This window comes from Hemibagrus wyckioides, linkage group LG07 (genome assembly GCF_019097595.1).
Source record: "Hemibagrus wyckioides isolate EC202008001 linkage group LG07, SWU_Hwy_1.0, whole genome shotgun sequence".
NCBI lineage: Eukaryota > Metazoa > Chordata > Actinopteri > Siluriformes > Bagridae > Hemibagrus > Hemibagrus wyckioides.
The window spans coordinates 9,141,901-9,163,830 of record NC_080716.1 but is presented as its reverse complement, the minus strand read 5'-3'; the positions used below and the strand labels follow the sequence as shown (position 1 = coordinate 9,163,830).

The 21,930-nt window shown below is 43.5% G+C and overlaps 1 protein-coding gene across 5 annotated transcripts in view; it reads left to right on the top strand.

Annotated features, from left to right (window-relative positions):
- slc4a2a (solute carrier family 4 member 2a) overlaps positions 1 to 21,930 on the top strand; it is a 37,591-nt gene that overhangs the window by 12,732 nt on the left and 2,929 nt on the right. For 4 of the 5 annotated variants that reach the window (XM_058394766.1, XM_058394765.1, XM_058394768.1 and 1 more), the window contains 20 exons: positions 7,087 to 7,255; positions 7,525 to 7,784; positions 7,876 to 8,015; positions 9,128 to 9,348; positions 10,029 to 10,165; positions 11,814 to 11,994; positions 12,098 to 12,233; positions 13,044 to 13,245; positions 13,321 to 13,423; positions 13,987 to 14,171; positions 14,497 to 14,713; positions 15,014 to 15,217; positions 15,392 to 15,540; positions 16,234 to 16,428; positions 17,095 to 17,310; positions 18,860 to 18,949; positions 19,132 to 19,298; positions 20,021 to 20,274; positions 21,033 to 21,202; positions 21,327 to 21,500. In XM_058394766.1, coding sequence (XP_058250749.1) covers positions 7,087 to 7,255; positions 7,525 to 7,784; positions 7,876 to 8,015; positions 9,128 to 9,348; positions 10,029 to 10,165; positions 11,814 to 11,994; positions 12,098 to 12,233; positions 13,044 to 13,245; positions 13,321 to 13,423; positions 13,987 to 14,171; positions 14,497 to 14,713; positions 15,014 to 15,217; positions 15,392 to 15,540; positions 16,234 to 16,428; positions 17,095 to 17,310; positions 18,860 to 18,949; positions 19,132 to 19,298; positions 20,021 to 20,274; positions 21,033 to 21,202; positions 21,327 to 21,500 — 3,570 coding nt within the window. Of the gene's footprint in view, positions 1 to 7,086; positions 7,256 to 7,524; positions 7,785 to 7,875; positions 8,016 to 9,127; positions 9,349 to 10,028; positions 10,166 to 11,813; positions 11,995 to 12,097; positions 12,234 to 13,043; positions 13,246 to 13,320; positions 13,424 to 13,986; positions 14,172 to 14,496; positions 14,714 to 15,013; positions 15,218 to 15,391; positions 15,541 to 16,233; positions 16,429 to 17,094; positions 17,311 to 18,859; positions 18,950 to 19,131; positions 19,299 to 20,020; positions 20,275 to 20,797; positions 21,006 to 21,032; positions 21,203 to 21,326; positions 21,501 to 21,930 lie in introns of those variants that run through there. The other variant, XM_058394770.1, reaches the window with a different exon arrangement.

The window sequence follows — 21,930 nt, the reverse complement described above, 5'->3', positions numbered from 1 at the left end:
AAGTTATGTCAGAAAAGTCTTTTAGATTTTTCTACATTTTGCCCCTCAATTTGGTCATCCACCACTTCCCACCCACAGCCCATTCTCATTGATCACACAACAATGCCAAACTTGGAGGGTGAACATGCTGAGACACGTCAAGCCAGCCTAGCACACCTGTACACATCGCTGTTTATGCTCTGTCACGTGGCAGTGTAACACTCTCGAGGAAACTGCTGTCTGCTGTCTTTTGTATACAAGAGCTCACAGATGAGACAGAGAGAGAGAGTGCATGGGGACAGAGAGAGATCATGGGGACACAGAGAGAAGGGGGAAAGATGGAGATAGAGAGACAGAGCATGGGGAGAGAGAGAGAGCTCGAACACAGAGAGAGAGACAGAGAGAGCAGAAGGACAGAGAGAGAGAGCAGAAGGACAGAGAGAGAGAGCAGAAGGACAGAGAGAGAGAGCAGAAGGACAGAGAGAGAGAGCAGAAGGACAGAGAGAGAGAGCAGAAGGACAGAGAGAGAGAGTAGAAGGACAGAGAGAGAGAGCAGGGGGACAGAGAGAGAGAGCAGGGGGACAGAGAGAGAGAGCAGGGGGACAGAGAGAGAGAGCAGGGGGACAGAGAGAGAGAGCAGGGGGACAGAGAGAGAGAGCAGGGGGACAGAGAGAGAGAGCAGGGGGACAGAGAGAGAGAGCAGGGGGACAGAGAGAGATAGAGAGACAGCGTGCAGGGGGAGAGAGAGAGAGAGAGAGAGAGAGTACATGGGGACAGAGAGAGAGCATGGGGACACAGAGACGGGGAGAGAGAGAGACGGAGAGAGCAGAAAGACAGACAGACAGAGAGAGACGGAGAGAGCAGAAAGACAGACAGACAGAGAGAGACGGAGAGAGCAGAAAGACAGACAGACAGAGAGAGACGGAGAGAGCAGAAAGACAGACAGACAGAGAGAGACGGAGAGAGCAGAAAGACAGACCGACGGAGAGAGAGGGAGAGAGAGAGCAGGGGGACAGAGAGAGAGAGCAGGGGGACAGAGAGAGAGAGCAGGGGGACAGAGAGAGAGAGAGCAGAAGGACAGACAGAGAGAGAGAGCAGAAGGACAGAGAGAGAGATAGAGAGAGCAGAAGGATAGAGAGAGCAGAAGGATGGAGAGAGCAGGGGGAGAGAGAGAGAGAGACAGCGTGCAGGGGGAGAGAGAGAGAGAGAGAGAGTACATGGGGACAGAGGGAGAGCATGGGGACACAGAGACGGGGGGAGAGAGAGAGACGGAGAGAGCAGAAAGACAGACAGACAGAGAGAGACGGAGAGAGCAGAAAGACAGACCGACGGAGAGAGAGGGAGAGAGAGCAGGGGGACAGAGAGAGAGAGCAGAAGGACAGAGAGAGAGAGCAGAAGGACAGAGAGAGAGAGCAGAAGGACAGAGAGAGAGATAGAGAGAGCAGAAGGATGGAGAGAACAGGGGGAGAGAGAGAGAGTGCATGGAGACAGAGAGAGCATGGGGACACAGAGAGAAGGAGAGAGAGACAGAGAGAGCAGAAGGACAGACAGACAGACAGAGAGAGAGAGAGCAGGGGGACAGAGAGAGAGAGATAGAGAGACAGCGTGCAGGGGGAGAGAGAGAGAGAGAGAGTACATGGGGACAGAGAGAGAGCATGGGGACACAGAGAGACGGAGAGAGCAGAAAGACAGACAGAGAGAGACGGAGAGAGCAGAAAGACAGACAGACAGAGAGAGAGGGAGAGAGAGAGAGAGAGCAGGGGGACAGAGACAGAGAGCATGGAGAGAGAGCAGGGGACAGAGAAAGAGGGACATAGAGCAGGGGGGCAGAGAGGGAGAGAGAGATGGGGGACAGACTGGGGCAGAAAGAGAAAGAAAGAGAGAGTGGGACAGATGTGGGGCAGAAAGGAGAGAGAGAGTGTGAGTATAAATCCCTCACCCCTGATAGTGTGGATGTGCTGTAGTGGTGTTGGCATTTAAACAGTAGGTCATAAGTTGTTGTGTTGCACCACCCGGGAGCCAGGTCAGCATTATTTCAATTTCATTTGAACATTATTACAGCAGACAGATGTAAAGGAAGGATGTAACTGGACCCCGAAACAGTGGAAACAAGAGTCCTAATGATATTTCTCTGCACTTATGTTCTTCACATTACAAGCTTCTCTGTACTATTTAGCTTTTTGTTTTTTTGCTCAGTTCATATCCATCTGTCTTGACAGCTGCCATTTAAAACCTCTCATGTAAGCCACATCTGCATGCGCACATCAATTTCTTAGACAGATGTTTCAGACACTACTTGGTCAAAATAATAACTTCTTCTTTTGCGTGACTGTTCTCTATATAGCTTAGTAATTAAGGTTTAAAAATGGTAAACTATAACACACTGCTTTTATAGGCCCATAGGAGGAGAGTTAATGGTAGGGTTGCCAGATTGGGTGAGTTTAAAAATACTCTGCTGCCGCCAACAATATGTAAAGCAAACCATCAAAAAAGGATATCCTAATAGATTTCCGCAAAGTGTGAGTGCAGGGAGCGTGTGTAAGATGTACAGGGCAGTTTTTCTTGTTTCATGTATTAAAGGGGAGTGAAGGGTGGATTATGGGGTGGATAATGTCCTTATATTGGAAATATGTGTGATATGCTTGTTTCCTGTGAAAAACAGGAAACATGTTGCAAGTTTCAGAGCTTGTGTGGTGTTTTTGAGAAACTTGTAAATATTAGATGTCAATATTACCTTAAACAAAGCTGAATGAAAGGTCAGTCACTTATAACAAGCTGCTAATCTGCATGCTGGATCCTATAGGACAGTTAACTGGAATAGCCTCAAGCAGGTTGAGAGGCTAGAGTGTTGTGTATTGTTATTAATACAGCTGTATGGTTGCAGACTGTAGGTCAGATAAGCATCTCATCTGACCTTTGTGACCAACCAGACTTGTAAAAGAGACAAAGACAGTATTTGCGTCACTTCAGCCTGGTAACATGAAGACAGCCTGAATGTAAAAGCTCCTCAAAGCTGCCCTACTGACAAACATCAGTTGCCCTAGTGACAAACATTAGGTTAGGTGACAAGCCGTGGTACAACTGCTACACCCCAGCATTCCAGCACAGCTTTACTTATTAAAACCGGCTTTGGTTTAGCTCGTGTAATCGCTGGGCGTAGCACCAGGAGTGTGTGTATGGTGTATGTCGTGCATATTTGTGTCTCGAATGCTTGACAGAAGTGTCTCTCTTTCTCTCAAAAAATTTTTTTTTGATCTTTTCTCTCTTTCTCTCTCTCTGAAACAACTGGCCGTCCGTTCCTTAGTTTCATCCAGGATTGAAAGCAAAAAAAGCTTGCTTGTTACCATGGTGATAAGGGCACTTGTGCACACGCGGTCAATTTCCCAGACGTTAATTTCCTGCTGAAGGACTTATCATTACATCATACGTCAAATACGCTGCTGAGAGATTTAAAAGACATGCTCTTTGGAAAAATCTTTTCACGATTTTCACGCAACACAGCTATAACTTATCTGTCTTGATATTTATCTAGTTATATAAATATCATTATCATCATCGTAGTATTATAGTCGGTTCTCTTTGAGTTAACAAGAAAAGAGAACCGTATTATCCTCAGGTCACGATATATAAATATATAAATGCCTCACTGTCTTTCAGCCTGTTAAACTCTCCATGTTAATTATGTACAGAAACCATGTGGGTGTTTCCAGAGCCTGTCACTGATTACCGCACCGAAGTCTTGCAGCCACAGGACGCGTCTGGGCAGTCGTGCTTATGTGGCTAGTCGATAATCAAGGCCATCATATAGAACATCAGCGGACAATATGGTCTAGCGTGTTTATAAGCTGTGCTCTGATATCAGGGATTTAGTCAGGTTCCTGACTTCCAGCAGTTCGGCATGACGTCATGAACTCGCTCGGCTTCAAGGTGAGAGTTAGAGCATGTTGCAAAACGTCAACAACAGACTCAACCCACGAACTTTAAATGATGTCATCCCTCGATGACCGGTTTCAAAGAGAGATCAGCTGTAATTTAACCCCAAATTTTGGTATGATAGAATAGAATATAATCAAGACTACTTCCTGTTTACTTATTTGAGAACAGTTTAAAAAGTGCTTATACTTACATATAGTAGCATGATGTGTAGTTATATCACATGTAGACAACAGTGAAGTAAATCCTAAGAGATTTGTGAGATGGACAGGTCAAGCACAATAGTGCAGTGGGCAGCGTCAACACCTCACGGTTCCAGGGTTTGATCCTGAGCTCAGGTTACTCTCTTTGGAGTTTTGCATGTTCTCCTGTTGGACCGGTTAGGCTAAATTGCCCCTAATTTGTGGGACGGACCACAGCACCACCTTGATTTAACCAGGACATCATAAAAAAGAAATGAACATTAAATGCAACCACATCTAATATGAATTTTTTTTTTTATGTAGGACGTTGGGTCATTTATACATGCTATCCAGATCCTTTAACAATTTGAAATCTTCCACATAACAGGATGTACCCATCATGCTTTTTTTTGGGTCTCTTGCTTCTTTTAACATCAGGGTCTAAGGATCAGGAATAAGATCACTCTTTCCTTATCTGTCAAGTTACAGGAGTGACCAGTGTCAGAGGAGACAGCCTGTGCTGTAATCGCTCCTGACCGGGACGACTTCCTGACTGACGCCATTTCGTTTTTAAAAGACCTTCCTAGCACGTGATCTCAAAAGATTACTCTGAAGGTCAGTAGCTGTAATAAAGGCCACGGGAAGAAAAGGCTTCAGCAGCACGTTTTCACCGAGGCTGTTGTCTCTAGAGTAACGCGATCACGCAATTCAGCTACACGATCTCGCCTCGATTAGGGTGAGCTTTGTGTCCGATATTAAAATAGTGTCCAAAACAACACTGAAGCAGCAGAGTTCCTGTGGGAAAGAGTAACCCAATCCTGGATCTTTGTGCTGTTGGATTGAGGTGCGAAGGTGAGGGAACCTTTTGAAAAACACCACCGAAACGGCGAGAACTGTATGGCTGCTCAGTGCCAGGTCAGTGTTTGTTTCTTTAGAACCAGGGGTCATCAGCCGGTCCGGAATGTGGTCCGGATGCAGACCCTGTAAAGCTGTGTTCTTGGAAAAAAGTATTGTAGCAGTGCCAGTAGTTCAGTGAAACCTGAATCGGATTCTGTAGCAGATCTTCAGTTAGATTTCGTCTAATCACGTTTATAGCTATAGACCTGAGAATGGCTACAGGGCTATAGAGGGTTTGTGTTTTTGTTTTTTTTTTTTCTCCTCCAATACCTTCTTTTGCCAGATTAATGAACTCCCTGGACAAATCTCCACTGGACATTTTGTCTGATGTGTTTGTTAATGATCTGTAATAATGATGCATTACTAACAGGCTCCATTAAACACCAGAGAGGCTGGTAGAAATGGACAAGACGCCCCCCAATTCTGTCAAAGACAAACACACAGTTCTGAGTATCCACATCAGGATTTTAGCTGTTGATGTCTCAGAGTGGATTATTATTATTTCGGTGGAAGTGAGCTGAACAGCATTGCCACTGCTTTTAATAAAAATACACATAGTATGAAGAAATGAGGCTGGGGCTGAACTCTTTCTAGCTCAGACTGTAGAGTCTGCCAGCGATGGCTGTATCTCATGACAGTGTTAAGGTAAGCAGACTTTATTTGTCACGTATACATTACTGCACAGTGAAATTCTGTCTTCATATATCTCATCCTTGGAGGGAGTGCACGGTCAGCCATGATACAGCACCCCAGGGGCAGGGTGGGTTGAGGGCCTTGTTCCAGGGGCCAACGGTGGCAGCTTGACGGTGCTGGGGCTTGAACACCGATTTTCCGATCAACATGAAACCATTTGAGCTACCACCGCCCCAGTAAAACGCTCCGAGACAGTAAAAAGCTCTGAGATTTTTCAGCCCATTGTGTCAGCAGTGATTGAAAAGGTGCATGTGGATAAAATGAATTAGAGCAATTACTTGAACTAGTCCCCACCCCCAGAATGTCTTTTGGAGGAGAAACTAAAAAGTAGATAGACTAAGCACACAACGTCCAATCCGAGGATAGACAATAGAAATGACACAAAGGCCTGATGACTTTTGGTTTGAGAAAGGGTTTCTGATTTATCATGTTTGTGTTTTTGTAGGGAACATGGCGTGAACATAGCAGGGCATTAGGAAAGCAACAGTCTATCTGCCTCTGTGTGTGTGTGTGTGTGTGTGTGTGTGTGTGTGTGTGTAAAACAGTTTGCCCTACATCGTTGTTGTTATTATTAAGACGATGAGACCTTGTGAGCATTGCTCAGCTGTAATAGTTTTCTTGTCAAGTTACTGCTTGGTATTAAATTTTATCCCTCTCATCTTTTTATCACGAGCAGCCGTCACAGAGGAAACAGAATGTTTTATCACACGTCGTCAAATATCAAGGTCTAGAAGAGTGATTGGAGGCACTTCCTACATCATTTAAAGCATCATTTAAGGATTCGTTCACAGCTAGCTAATGAATTGATATCATCAATGAAAGTGCATCCAGAGCGAAACCCCGAATGCCTTAAAAGTAAAGACAGCTTTTACTCCACACTCTGCTCTTTTCTGTGCTTCAAGGTAAATCGATGCAAGCGTCGTGACCGCCTCTCTGTCCTCTGCGCAAGCATTCCTAAAATATTCAGTCAGTGTGCTGAGTCACGCTCTGTCTGGACTGTCAGAGAAGGCAGCTTTAAGGAGCTCCTGAGTTCCTAAAATAACGTGTGAAGTATCTTCACACAGAGAGCCATTTTAAGAGTGAGCTTCATCTGTGCAGAGAAATACAGCTATGTGAAGGAACTTGCACATTTTTTCTGGATGTATACAGTTGCACAGATGTGTTTTTCTTCTTGAAATGCTTTCATGCTGTTAAAGAATTGTTGGAATTTTGATTCAAGTGGACATTTTGTCTCCCTCTAGACTCAGGTTCTGGCTATTACACCTGTGTATTTCAGTTGTATTTTAGTTTCATGCATCCGAATGCGTCTGGGTCTTGAATAGAAAGTGCAGGAAAAAGCAGCGTGATCTGGATGGAAGCTCAGTCTGAAGTGTCGCTCTGCTCATCTCTACTCTCTCCTCAGCCGGCTGCCGTGCCTCTTTCTCCACGACGGCACGGTGACGACATCGACGACGAAGATGACGGCGACCTGAACAAGACTCTAGGAGTGCAGCGCTTTCAACAGATCCTTTCCCCAGCACAGCGCCTACCTGATGAGCAGCACCGCACCTTCAACCAGGAGGATTTAGAAGGTAAGAGCACTGACACAAACCAACACCTCCTCCTCCTCCTCCATCTCCTCATGATATCATCAGTTTTCTGACATGGATGAAATCAGTCTCTCCCTCTTCACCTCATGCATTTATTTTTTTATTTCAAACCCAACCTTTTAGCTATAAAGCCATTAGAAACAAGATATTTGTTGTAAAATATTGTTTTGTGTTAATCCTATCTGTGTCATTTTGTTCAACGTTATTATTTACTTGAGCCACATGAAAAACGTTATGTTTTTTATTTTCAGGCCATCGCCACTTACCCCTGCATATCCACCACCCACTATCCAAACGGCTGCCATCCGAGAGCCGGGGGAAGAAGAGCGGGCGCAAAAGGAAGAGCGGGAGGAGGCGGGGCTCAGCCAGCAGCGGTGGAGCTCCCACTATAGAGGAGGATGAGCAAGAGGAGGAAGTAGACGAGGACCACTGTAGCCCACAGGATGGAGACGGAAACATCACCACACCTACATCTGAGAACGATCAGGACTCTCAGGCAGAGCCGGTGCAGGTACACACGCATACAAACACACACACACACTTACACACTCATAGATACAATCCTGACTATCTGTGACTCTCTCCTTGTGTTTCCTTCACAGTTCTTTGTGTGTGATGAAGACTCCAATGGCACTGCTGTGGTCAAAAATAACCTGGGTACTTCAGCTCGCCTGCTCTCTATCGTCCCCGAGTCAGCCCTACACAAGAGCAGCACTAGCCCTGAGGACGCCACTACAACTGAGTGAGTCAACACGCACGCACACACACACACACACACACAATTATTCATGATAAACACTCAAGCTGATCTCCATTGCTAGAAGTGTGCTTTGGGACTGAGCTCTCTCACGATCCAATGGCAAGGTTGTGGGGGGACGGGATGTGTTTAATCCCATGTGAGTGGGTGTGGCTTAACATATCCCAAAAAACAATTCAGGCTTGTTGTGCCAACATCTGTGAAACCAGACTCCAGATTTGTGCTTTTGGCACAAATGAATTGAAATATATACAAAAACAGCTTCTACCGGATGATTTCAAAAAAATAAACAATTCAACATGGCTGACTGGGATTTTTATTTTTTTAAACTATATTTCCTATTCCAAAGCTTTCCTTTCATTCCTGTGTAACCAAAAACAGAAAAGGCTGGTGTAAATGTCCCAGTTATATATACATTATACATTATATGTACATCAGGTATCGATTTATATTGGCAAAAACATGCAAAAAATGTTTACAGACAAACATGTAGATTATATAGATCATTTACAAGGCTAGCATAAAGCTACCATGTACGAAGATCGAGTGCAAAAGCTGACTCAATGCTATATTCTGTAATTCTATGAAAATGTATGTTATATAAGTTCAAAGTATCGACAGAATATGAAACCATGATTAAGAAGGGTCAGATCAGACCTGATGCACTCAACATATCTCTGTTATATACTAAACACACAGAAAACCAAAAAAACGTTCAAAGATGCCTTAATAATGACCGCTATTCATTTTTTAAGAAAGGCAACATCTCGCTTTTCCCACTCCAAAGTGCTTTCACTTGGCCTGTTTTCTCCACGCTCGGGTTCGATCCCCAGCACGAGTTAGTCTGTAACCGGTTTATTAAAAAGAGACGCATAGTATTGACATGGCTTATTTGTTTATGCAAAACATTTCTATGATCAGTGAAGCTCATTAGAAAATTTTGTGGGCGCGGAAAAACAAAAACAGCCGCAGAAGCGGGCGGGGTCGAGGTCCTGCACTCGCCTCCATCTGCAGGCTCTGGCCTCCTGCCTCGTTCAAATTCACCTTTACATGTAGTGTTTCCAAATAGTAAGCCTCTGTATGGTTGTCCTCTGCAGCTTCAGCGACGCAGTGCACGTCCAGGCCAACGGCAGGACAACGTCTGTTCCTCCGCTCATGTCTCCTGATGCCAGCTCCAGGTTGGCTCGCAGCTACGACCTGCAAGAGCGCCGGCGCACAGGAGATGTGACCGCCACCGAGCTGGCTCACTACCAACGCATGCCAACTGATGAGAGCGAGGCACAGATGTTAGCCACCGCCGACTTGGATGGCATGAAGAGTAAGTGTGTGTGTGTGTGTGAGGTAGATCAAAGCACCAGGTGAATACACATGCAACAGGAACAGACTCTTCTGTGTGAGCGCAGGCCACGTGGACATGATCACAAACAGCTCGGCCATTCTCAGAGACAGCTGCTGTTTTCTTGTTGCCATCTGACCTGTCTTTGTAATTAACACAAAAGCTTGTTTGATCTGCGGCCTTGTATTTTTATTTTTTTTAATTTGGTCAGTGAATAAATGACAATGTTTTCAATTTATCTGACCATCTCTGGCAGCGATTCAGGAATCTGGGTAATTTGTAAGCATGCGAATCTACCCACGCCAATTGTACACACTTCTGTCACATTTGTATTGTTTCTCTCTGTGTGTGTGTGTCTGTGTGTGTGTGTGTGTGTGTGTGTGTGTGAGAGGGAGAGAGAATGAGAGTGCTCCAGACCAGGGACATGAACAATAGTTCACTTTGACTCTGAAGATAGTCTGAGGCGTGGTTTTAGCTTTTTTTTGTACGTCAGAAGAATGATGTAAGAGTTTAGATAAGATGCATGAACACTTTCAGAGCTGTGGCATATCGCTTTATAGCTAATCTCATCACCATAACCTAACCACTGGTATAAATTATTCATTTAACCTTTCACAGGCACAGTCATGTTGTATTGTTATTACTCACTCTGGCTCTTTCAGGTCACCGGTTTGAAGATGTCCCAGGCGTGCGACGTCACCTGGTCAGGAAGTGCAGCAAAGGGCAAGTGGTTCACATCAGCAAGGATCACAAAGAGCCGTGCGGCCGCAGCCGCAAGCTGGACAGAACCCCGCACGAGGTGAGTCTCGCTCCTGTAATTAGCATTGAGGAAGTAAAACAAAGAGGCAGGCTTTTTCCTCAACTCTTTGTGCTGTAGTGAGAGTGAGGTAGCACACTGCTGGAGGTGTGGAGACTTTAGTTTACTTGGCCTGCTGTTTGTTTCTTTTAAATCAGAGGAGGTTGTTGCGTCACGCTGCAGACTACAGAAAGGCTCACGCAGTCCAGCAGCATCAGGTTTGGGACGCAAATGGTTTTGCTTCGGCTTGCGCATGTTTAGTTTTGCAAACTCACTTCTAACATCACAGCTTGTGTTACCTGTGTTTGTGTGTTTTAAGATGACACTCATAGTACGTTTATGACTATACAATTCCCCAAAACAACTGTAATTCTTAAATATGTATATACACAGGCATAACATTATGAACACTGACAGGTGAAGTGAGTAACACTGATGATCTCATCATGGCACCTGTTAGTGGGTGGGATATATCAGGCAGCAAGTGAACATTTTGTCCTCAAAGTTGATGTGTTAGAAGCAGGAAAAATGGACAAGTGTAAGGATTTGAGCGAGTTTGACAAGGGCCAAATTGTGATGGCTAGACCACTGGATCAGAGCATCTCCAAAACTGCAGCTCTTGTGGGGTGTTCCCTGTCTGCATTGGTCAGTATCTATCAAAAGTGGTCCAAGGAAGGAACAGTGGTGAACCGGCAACAGGGTCATGGGCGGCCAAGGCTCATTGATGCACGTGGGGAGTGAAGGCTGGACCGTGTGATCCGATCCAACAGACGAGCTACTGTTGCTCAAACTGCTGAAGAAGTTAATACTGGTTCTGATAGAAAGGTGCCAGAAAACACAGTGCATCACAGTTTGTTGCGTATGGATCTGCATAGCTGCAGACCAGTCAGGGCGCCCATGCTGACCTCTGTGCAACAATGGGCATGTGAACATCAGAACTGGATCACGGAGCAATGAAAGAAGGTGGCCTGGTCTGATGAGATTTGTGGTCAGTCAGATTTTAAACAACGTTGAGTTTAAATAGAAATATTAGATTTCTCAACAAATAACAATAAACCGGTTCCATGTGAAATCTCATGAGGATGCTGATGGGAAATACAGTATAACTAAGGTTCAGCCGATTAAAACGTGAAAAATTAACACTTGCATGGTAGAATAACACCGTGGTAATGAATGAATGTGTAAAACACCAGTGTTGTGGGTTCGATTCTCAGTTAAGATGTGAGCTAGGTGTGTGATTTTATTCAAGATTTGAAAATACACACTCAAAGTGTGTGTGTGTGCACGTGCGTGCATGTTCTCCCTGTGCTTTAGGGGTTTCCCCTGGGTACTCTTATTTTCTCCCCTAGTCCAAAGACATGCCTTGTAGGCCGATTGTCATCTCTAAATTGTCGTAAACCTTTGGTCTTAAGGTCTGACAATGAGATGCTGCGCTGTACTAAAGGACGGGTATAAGGACTTAACTGGTTAAAGCAAAGCTGTGATCTGTTCTTGACTCTCTACAGTATGTGCATGTGTGTACTGTGTGTTTATTGGTTCTGTTGTGTTTGGGATCAAATGGCACTTAAGCAAACAACTTTTATACGTATGTTTATATGTGTAATAATTCGGTCAGCATTTAAGTGTGAATTGTGTGTGTGTTTGCTCTCAGGTGTTCGTGGAGCTGAACGAGCTGGTGATGGATAAGAATCAGGAGATGCAGTGGAGAGAGACGGCTCGCTGGATCAAGTTTGAGGAGGACGTGGAGGAGGAAACGGACCGCTGGGGAAAACCACACGTCGCCTCACTGTCATTCCGCAGCCTGCTGGAGCTGCGTAGGACCATCTCACATGGTGAACATACACACGCACACTTTTCTGCATGCTTGCTGTGGACTGGTCACAGTGAGCATCAAATAGATTGAACTGAGATCATGAGAGTCGTGTATACGGGCAGGTGTCGTGCTGCTGGACCTGGACCAGAGGACACTGCCTGGCATCGCACATCAGGTGGTGGAGCAGATGATCATCTCCGACCAGATCCGAGCAGAAGACAGAGCCAACGTGCTCCGAGCACTGCTGCTGAAACACAGGTCAGGACACACACACACAAAGGGTCCAGAAATGGTTCTCTGGACAGTTCCCTTTTTGGATTTTCTGAGCTAGGATGTAAAAAAAAAAAATCCCACTGGAAAGTCACCATCATTTGAAGGGAATGATTATGTAGTTCACTGAGGTATTAAGAGAAATAGAACCATGGATCATAGTTCTCAGTCAACCTGCCTGTTATTTAAAAAAAAAAATTCTAATTAGAAATAGCTAAATGTATTTGATAAACATCACTAGTCTCATTATAGCCATATTATTGAAGTCATATAGTGGACAAGTCATAGCTACTGAAAGTGTGATGATGATGATCATTATTATTATTAAAGTTTTTTTTATATAAGACAAAGTTTGTGTCTTTGTCTCTAGACATTATGTAAGGCTTTACAAATCATTACTGTATTCATAAATACATAAATCTAGGAGTCAGTTGAGACTTACCACCTAGACAACATGCAAGGATTAATTACTTGAAAAACTCAAGACTAAAGATGGCTGAAAAGTGCTGGTCATTTAGGCTGGTCAGTAGCATAATGGACCTGTGTCTAAATAGTAAAACAGATACGTTTAAAATCCAAGAAGTAATACACTGCAAACCATCCCTCTAGGATGTCAGAATTTTGTAATCACAGAAATATGAATATTCGGAAAAGCTTGCAATTTTTCAAACTGGACACACATTTTCGTCTGAGGATTTTATGAATATTTATAGTAGAACCCAGGAACCCTTTAGATGACCATGTGAAGGTTTCAGGAGTTTGCTACAAGGCACGAACGAAACTCTTCTCTCATTTCAGTCACCCGAGCGATGGGAAGGAGCATAGTTCATTCCACAGAAACATCTCTGCAGCCAGCCTCACCTCACTGATGCCTCATCACCATAGCAACAACCACGTCGCCCCTCCAGAACCTACCGCCGCTGACCCGCTCATAGCAGGAAACACCGAATTAGACTCCCACCACTGTACTGATATCGACAAGAACGATCTACAGCGAGAGGTATAGTCCTGTCTCTGTGTGTGTGTGTATGTGTGTGTGTTTCTGCATTATAACTGATCCTCTTTGCCTCTGCAGAAAGATACTCTAGTGCTAGGCTTGCACAAATCCAAATCCAGGCATGAGCTCAAGCTCCTGGAGAAGATCCCAGAAAACGCAGAGGCCACCGTCGTACTCGTGGGTGAGTGACTTTAATGAGAAATGTATGACACGTGTCATTAACATACAATGACGCGGTGACATGAAGAGAGTTCCTGTTACCAACCTGAACCTCTTTATATTCCAATAACATCCTGAAGTGATTCTCTTATGGTTTGTCATTTATTAAACAAATACACGTAGGGTTTTTTCCATTTACAGTTACATTTACCATTGAGGAACATCCATACACCAGTTCTCACTTAGGTTATAGCATAGCATAGTAAAACCAGCCTCCTTTTTAAATTTGTCTTCAGGTTTATGAATACAAATAACACTTTTACGTTACTGAGGAGCTACAAGTCCTCCACCCTGAAGGCTTTCCTGTGGCTTTTTCTGTGTTGTTAAACAAATGTGCAGCAAAATAGAATAAATCAAGATGTTTAAAAAACAGAATATAAGCAATATAAATTATAACCACTATAAAGAGTGGCCCAAGTGGCAACCCCGGGAATGAAACATCTGTAATGGGGTGGATTAGGGAGGTTGTATTGAATTGAAATGATTTTATCTAACACGGGCTGAATGTTATGTGACCCTCCACAGGTCGGGTGGACTTCCTGGACCAGCCGTCCATGGCTTTTGTGCGTCTGCAGGAGGCAGTGCTGCTGGAGTCTGTGCTGGAGGTGCCGATACCGGTGCGCTTCCTGTTCGTCCTCCTCGGCCCACCCATCGCTAACATGGACTACCATCAGATCGGCCGCTCCATATCCACCCTGATGTCTGACAAAGTAAGCTGAAGAGCATGCGGGTGACTGACTTCATCTGCCCGGAAACAAATCTTTTGGAATTTGGCTCAGACGGTGAAAGTGCAGTTTAAAAACAAGACCAAAAAATTTATGTCTTAATCATTTTGAGAAGACAGGATTTTGGTTCACATTATTTCTAAAATGTGTGTAAATACGTCCAGGGTGGACATGCACTGTTCTCATTCCACAGTGTGTTTATATTGGTTTCACTAAACACATGGGTCATGTTGCAGTTTATATTTTTTTCCTGAATATATTTATCATTTAAATATATTTAAGCAACCCATCTACACTTGTGTGTTGACAGCAATTTCACGAGGCTGCATATTCAGCAGATGAGCGCAGTGATCTGCTCACAGCCATTAACAGCTTTCTGGACTGCAGCATCGTGCTTCCTCCGTCTGAGGTAGGAGGCGACGAGCTGCTGTACTCCGTGGCTCGGTTCCAGCGAGAGATGTTGCGCAAGAGACACGAGCAAGAGGTCAAATTACAGGCCAAGGAACCCAAGAGGCCAGAGGATGAGGGTATGACATGTACATGCAAGAACCAGCCACACAGGCTATGTCTCAATCAGATCCTCAGTATAGAAGTCAGGGAACTGAGCAGGCAGTCAGAATTTCTCTCTCCCTCTCTCTCTCACACATGCAAAGAATTTTTATTTTATTTTATTTAATAACAGAAACCTGCTTAATGATTATACTTAATGACAGAAACAATCTCTCTTTGGTCTAATATTATTCATTTGACCTTGTATACATGTGTAATCATCTTTATGCCTCATTAGTTTGTCGTCTTTTTTTTTTCTTTTTTTTTTTTTTTTGCAGCTCTTTTGCCCCCGGATAAACCCGTAGATGACCCCCTGAGGAGGACGGGACGCCCGTTCGGTGGGGCCATACGAGACGCACGCAACCGTTACCCCAAATACCTCAGTGACTTTAAGGATGCCCTCAACCCTCAGTGCATGGCTGCTATCATATTCATTTACTTTGCTGCCCTCTCTCCTGCTATTACCTTCGGAGGATTGTTGGGTCAGTTGATGCCTGGGATTATTCCTTCATTCACTTGCTCAAGAATTGCCTTTGTTATAGACACCATTATCTTTGTTTCTGATTGAGCCTTAATGCTGAAACTGTAATAATGTGTCACCATGAGTAAGTGTTATGCTTAATGAGTTAACTTGTTTTCCGTACAACCCCCTGCAGGTGATAAAACTGAGGGCTTGATGGGTGTGTCTGAGTTAATCGTTGCCACTGCAGTCCAGGGGATTTTGTTTTGTCTGCTTGGAGCTCAGCCGCTTCTAGTGGTTGGCTTTTCTGGACCTTTGCTAGTGTTTGAAGAAGCGTTCTATTCTGTAAGTATTTGTTGTTGCTATCAGCTTTCTAGGTCATTCTCAAACGTACTAAAAGCAGCATTGTATATGAAGTTTTTGCCTTGCAGTCATAGTTTTGAATATTACAGTTAAAATGAGTAGGAATTTCAGGTTGAGGGGGTGACCTAAAGATTTCCAGAGTCAGGAGGAGCTTCATCCCTTCAGGCCGTCAGGCTCCTCAACATGGACATATCCATCTTAGAGATCCCTTAGGATTCAATAAAGGCTCATTTCCTCCACTATCATTCTGCACACTGCACTTGTACAGTTACTACATGTTATAACTCACCCGCACTTTCACTCCATCACTTTATACTCTGTAATGCTTGCACATTCTCTACTGTTACTACATGTAATATAACCGCACTTCACGCTACTACATGTAACATATTGCACATCACCTTCTATTACGTTTTATTATTATTTCTATTCATCCTATTTTCAAATTTTAGTTTATTTACAGTATAGAATCTTGAATTCTTTGGCTTTTCTTGGTTAAAGGTTGGGAATTTAGTTAGCTAGTGTTAGTTAATGTAAGTTACTATTAACAGTAATTAACTAAATGTTAGAGATTTACAGAGCAGCACATTAATAAATTACTGTGAAACATCCAGAAAACCTGGGAAATCTATCCTGGGGAGTGTTTCCCTTTTAATCCATATATACTTGTGACAGTTTTGCACGTCCTACGGAATGGAGTACCTGACAGGACGGGTGTGGATCGGGTTTTGGTTGGTGATTATCGTGGTGGTCATGGTGGCCTTTGAGGGAAGCTTCCTGGTGCGTTTCGTTTCCCGTTTCACGCAGGAGATCTTCTCCTTTCTCATCTCCCTCATCTTCATCTATGAGACGTTTTCAAAGCTTGCCAAGGTAAAATTCTCTTTTTTTGTGTGTGTGAGAGTAAACTATATCCAGAATTATTTATTTAATTATCTATCTATCTATCTATCTATCTATTAAATTATCTATCTATTTATTCATTTAATCCATTCATCTAGATTTAATTAATTAATTTATTTATTTATATATATTTTTTATTTTTTTAAACAAATTTTTAATTAAAGGTACAACAGAGCACAGAATAAAAAAGTCCCACAGAGTAAATGTGCCAGAAAATGTCAGATGATAAATTCCACAGAATGTCAGATGAGTAGCAGTCTGACTCATCCACATTTTGACAGATGGTACCTAAGAAGACAACAGGCCATTTTTATTGTACTTTTTTTAGCCAGAAAAATTCAGTACACACTTAATCAACACTATCGAAGTTTACAACAACAATTCAGGAGATCTCAGACATGGGGCAAGTTTTTCCCAATAATCTTGACTATATATTCATGACTCTCTTTCCAGTGGGCCTTAATCTTTTCAGGCATCACAGTACCTGTGTAAACCATAAACGAGAGGAGTTGAGGAAATGTTTGTGAAGGTTAACTGGTGTTCGATAAGTCCTACAGATAAACGCAGTTTTGTTTTGTTCATGAATGGATATTGAAGCACCCTTATCAACAACCTTCTCACTAATCTGTTTTTCAGATCTTCAGAGACCATCCTCTCACCCCTTGCAACAGCACAGCAGAAAATGACACTACACTAGAGAAATCGGGCAACTCCAGCACAACTCGAGACATGCCTGTGAATGTACTGAACCAGCCCAATACAGCCCTTCTGTCCCTGGTGCTCATGTCAGGAACCTTCTTCATTGCCTTTTACCTGCGCAAGTTTAAGAACAGTGCCTTCTTCCCTGGCAGTGTAAGAATTTAATACTACACTTTTTTTTTTTTCTTTTAGTGTTTGTAGGAATGAGACATTTAAGAAGGAGGAAGGGATAGAGAGCTGATTCACAGAGAAAGATTGTGCTTGTGTAGTTATAGTTGAAAGCAAGACCCAGACTTCTACAGCCTCTGACATCTGTTTTTAAGAAATTCCAATTGAAATTTTATTAGTCTCACACACAATCACAGAAAATAAAAATGTGTCCTGAAAATAAAATGAAATAGAAATGATTATAAAATAGATTTCATGGCAGGAAAGGAGGAAAAAATATATACAAAATTTTGCATATGAATAAAGATGCAGTAGGGCTGATATGAATACAGGATGAATATTTATGACCGAACTGCAGATGTGTGCAGTTTTAGTGAACTGATATATATGCTGTGGAAAATCCAGGTCGAGGAAGCATTACAAGCTTATTATGTCTTCAGGAAGACAGTTTAGTTCTTTATTCACAAACTTCCAGGCCTCTTCAGTGGTATTAAAGTGGGTGAGTTGCAGAGCTTTGCTTCTTCACCTTTACTTGCTGCAATGTTTGGGTTGAAACAACACGTGTACTGTTCAGTCCTGATGGGAATAGGATAGGTTGTGACAGGAAGGAATTCGTGCTAAGTCTGTAATGAACTCTAGACTGACCTACTAGTTCCTCAAGAGCTTTTGGTTGTTGTTGCAGAAAGAACTTTGCATTATTTACTGTCCAGTGTCACCCAAATGAGGATGAGGTTCCCTTCTGAGTCTGGTTCCTCTCAAGGTTTCTTCCTTGCTTACTAGGGATAAAACAGTAACTTTAAACTTTATTATTTTTTCTATGTTTTTATATGTCTGTAAAGCTGCTTTGAGACAATGTCCATTGTTAAAAGCGCTATACAAATAAATTTGAATTGAATTGATAGATGTTTGCCATGTGGCACTCCTTTTAAAAGTCTTACTAGGTCCCAGAAAGCAAAACTGCCCGAGCGTTCTGGTGTGAAGGAATGGCTTTACTCTGTCTCCTGTCAGAGCACAACTAAGCAGTTGTGTGTGTCTGTGAGCTCATGTGGCAAAAATGTGCCCTGTGATGCAGTGGCTTCACCCGTCTCTGAGGAGCCTTCAAGCGTCCTGTTTGGTAGTTGCCATGTGACTGGGCAGAGCTGGAGAGTGGGTGGCACTTGTCAGAAGGACCAAATTGTGAAAAATGGTGACACCTACATTTATGGCTTTAGCCAGACACCCTTATCCAGAGAGCCTTGCATTCTATCTCGTTTTATACATCTGAGCAATTGAGGGTTAAGGGCCATGCTTGAGGGCCCAGCAGTGGCAGCTTGGTAGACTCAAAATCTTCAGATCAGTAGTCCAACATCTTAACCACTATGATTCAGCTGAGCAGTTTCCAGGGTTAGTTATCATGTGTGTTTGAGCAGGAAAACCACCAAACTGTGCTGGACTCTGGACCGTCCTGCTTTACACCTTGCTATATTTTTATAATGAGCTGGTTTACAATTATGGTGTGAAAGTGCATCTAAATCCATGTTCTGTTGTGGTGCAGCTCCGCAGGGTGATTGGAGATTTTGGTGTTCCCATCGCTATCTTCATCATGGTTTTGGTGGATTATAGCATCAAAGACACCTTCACGCAGGTGAGCTGTTGAAAAGAATAGCAGAGCATTTTATTGTCCTATATCTTACATACACTTCATATCATAACGGATTAAGAGAAGGTTAAAGTTTTGTTAGTATATTAGTAGATACAGCTACATTAGGTGAGCTAAACTCACCTCCACCAGCTCTGACTTTTAGCGCTCGTCCTTGTCCTCTACAGAAGCTGAGCGTTCCGGACGGCTTCAGCGTGACCAGTCCAAAGAAACGGGGCTGGGTGATCAACCCACTGGGCTCTGACGGTCAGTTCCCGATCTGGATGATGGCTGCCAGCATTCTGCCTGCCCTGCTCGTTTTCATCCTCATCTTCATGGAGACACAGATCACCACGTGAGCCAACAGGATCTGACACATTCCTTGATGCACATTTGCTTAGGAAATTTGGACGGAGTTAGAATTTTAACAGCCGAATCGATTTCTTCCATCAGTCAGGGCGACGCTAATCACTAACCCTTACATGTTAGGGCTTTTCTGCAATGGGAGGAGCATGTCAGCTAGCAGGCTGGAATTTAAATTAAGAGAAAATGGTACTTAAGTTGCTTTTGGCTTGCTTTGGTTAGTCAGTGATCATCCTGAATGACCTTCAGTGGAGATTATTACAGTACAGTAAACAATCCAATTGAGCATGAAGTCTTGACCATGTGCACAAGGTGAATGGAACATGGTAAAAGTACTTGAATCTCTAGCTATTTATTTAAGATATTTTATTTTAAAAAGTATTTACTTGTTAAAAATTAATTTTAAATTTACATTGACTTAAAGGTGAAATTCTTCCTTGATCTCATTCTCACTCCCTGCTCCTGAATCTGCACCTTTTAGCACTTTTTTTCTGTTTGAACTTGCTGATGTTTTGCATTTTTGCCTGTTTACATGATGCGTTTGCGCTGCATTGTGATGATGCACGTGTCTACAGCGTGAGTTTCACCAGGGTCTTGATGATACTCAGTACTTTTCCGCATGATCTCCATCTTTTGTTCATGCGTTTGATTTGTATGGTCGTGTCATAAGTATGTGAGAAAATTGTTAAAAGATTTTTACTCCTTTTTTTTCAGTCTTATCGTGAGTAAGAAGGAGAGGATGCTGGTGAAGGGGTCTGGCTTTCATTTAGACCTGTTGATCATCGTAGCCGTGGGTGGGATCTCGGCGCTGTTTGGTCTGCCCTGGCTGGCTGCTGCAACCGTACGCTCCGTGACCCACGCAAATGCCCTCACTGTCATGAGTAAGGCTGTGGCACCTGGCGATAAACCACGCATCCAGGAAGTAAAGGAGCAGAGGGTGACTGGACTTCTGGTAGCAGTTCTCGTTGGTGAGTTTTGCACACAGACACAAGCTCCACAGATAACTTTGCGTTTCATTCCAGGCAAGCAGGAGCCATACCTGATTCTACCTGTTTAATTAGCTGATCTTGAGTTGATTTCAGTAGACTCAGGTGTGGTTTGTGCTTGGATGAAATTAAATCCTGAACCCACACCTCAGCTCTTTTCGGATAAGATTGGACACCTCTGGATAGAGGTGCCTTCTGTGTGATACTGGAACATGTGGGGAAGATGGAAAACAGAGCTGTTTTAGAAATGACAAGGTTTTTAGATGTACTAAATACACCAAATATGGCTAAATGCTTGTGGACATCTGATAATCACACCCATATGTGGACCTTCCTCAAACTGTTGTACAGAATGTCTTTGTGTGATGTTTCTCTTCACTGGAACGAAGAGGCCCGAACTTGTTCCAGCATGACGGTGTGCACAGTGCAAGCCATGAAGATCTGATTTGCCAAAGCCTCCTTGCCCAACATCACTGTCTGATCTCTCTGCCTGTTGCTCCTGCAGCTGTATGAACACACATCCTCACAGCCACCCTTCAAAATCTAGTGGAAAGCCTTTCCAGAAGAGGGGAGTTTATTACAACAGTAAAGGAACGGGATGTTCAACATGCACGTGTGTGTTATGGTCATGTGACCACAAGCCTGTGTTTTACTACGTAATATATATTTTACTGTATTTTTGTTTCACATCAATCTCTGTTTGCAATTGCTCTTTCTCTTAACTGTCTGTCTCTCCTCAGGTCTTTCCATTGTGATTGGGGACGTGTTAAGGAAGATCCCCATCGCCGTTCTGTTCGGTATTTTCCTCTACATGGGGGTTATGTCCCTCAACGGCATCCAGCTGACCGAGCGTATGATGCTGCTGCTGATGCCTCCCAAATATCACCCGGACCATATGTATGTGCGGAAGGTCAGTCAGCTCTTCTAATGTAGTGCCACTATGTAATAAGTATCTCGCAGGAAGCTGTAACCCAGCTGTTCTATAAACAAGTCATGCCCGAGCATCACCTTAACCTTTAACCTGTCTGTTTCAGGTACGCACTCTACGCATGCACCTTTACACAGGCATCCAGGTGGTATGTTTGGCTGGACTCTGGGCCGTCATGTCTACCCAGGCTTCATTAGCTTTTCCCTTCGTCCTTATCCTCACCGTGCCCATCAGGAGGTTCCTGCTGCCGAGGATCTTCACCCAGCGAGAGATGCAGTGTGTGAGTGTTTCTCATAATATTTGCATTATGACATGTTGATCAGAGCTATTCTGTAAAAGGATCCATTAGAAGTCAGCTCTGATGTATAGTATACACACCTTTGCCTATTTATTAAGTACAATGTCCCAGCACCTACATTTACTGGCCGTTTTGTCTTCTACACTGATATAGAAGGTGCTCCTGGTAGCGCACTTGTGGCATTGTTGTGGTCTTTAACACTTTAACACTGTTTTAGAAGGGATTTGAATATTAATGAGAACACAGAGTGAACATTTGCAGCAGCACCAGTTGTGGTTCCTAATTGTGTTTATTTGTAAATAGACACAAAAGTGTCCACATAATAAAGCACGGAGAATGGACTCAAAAGAGCCAGGAAGCCATACAGCACAGCTGTGGAGACACCCAAACACTTCAACACCCTCTTTCCCTT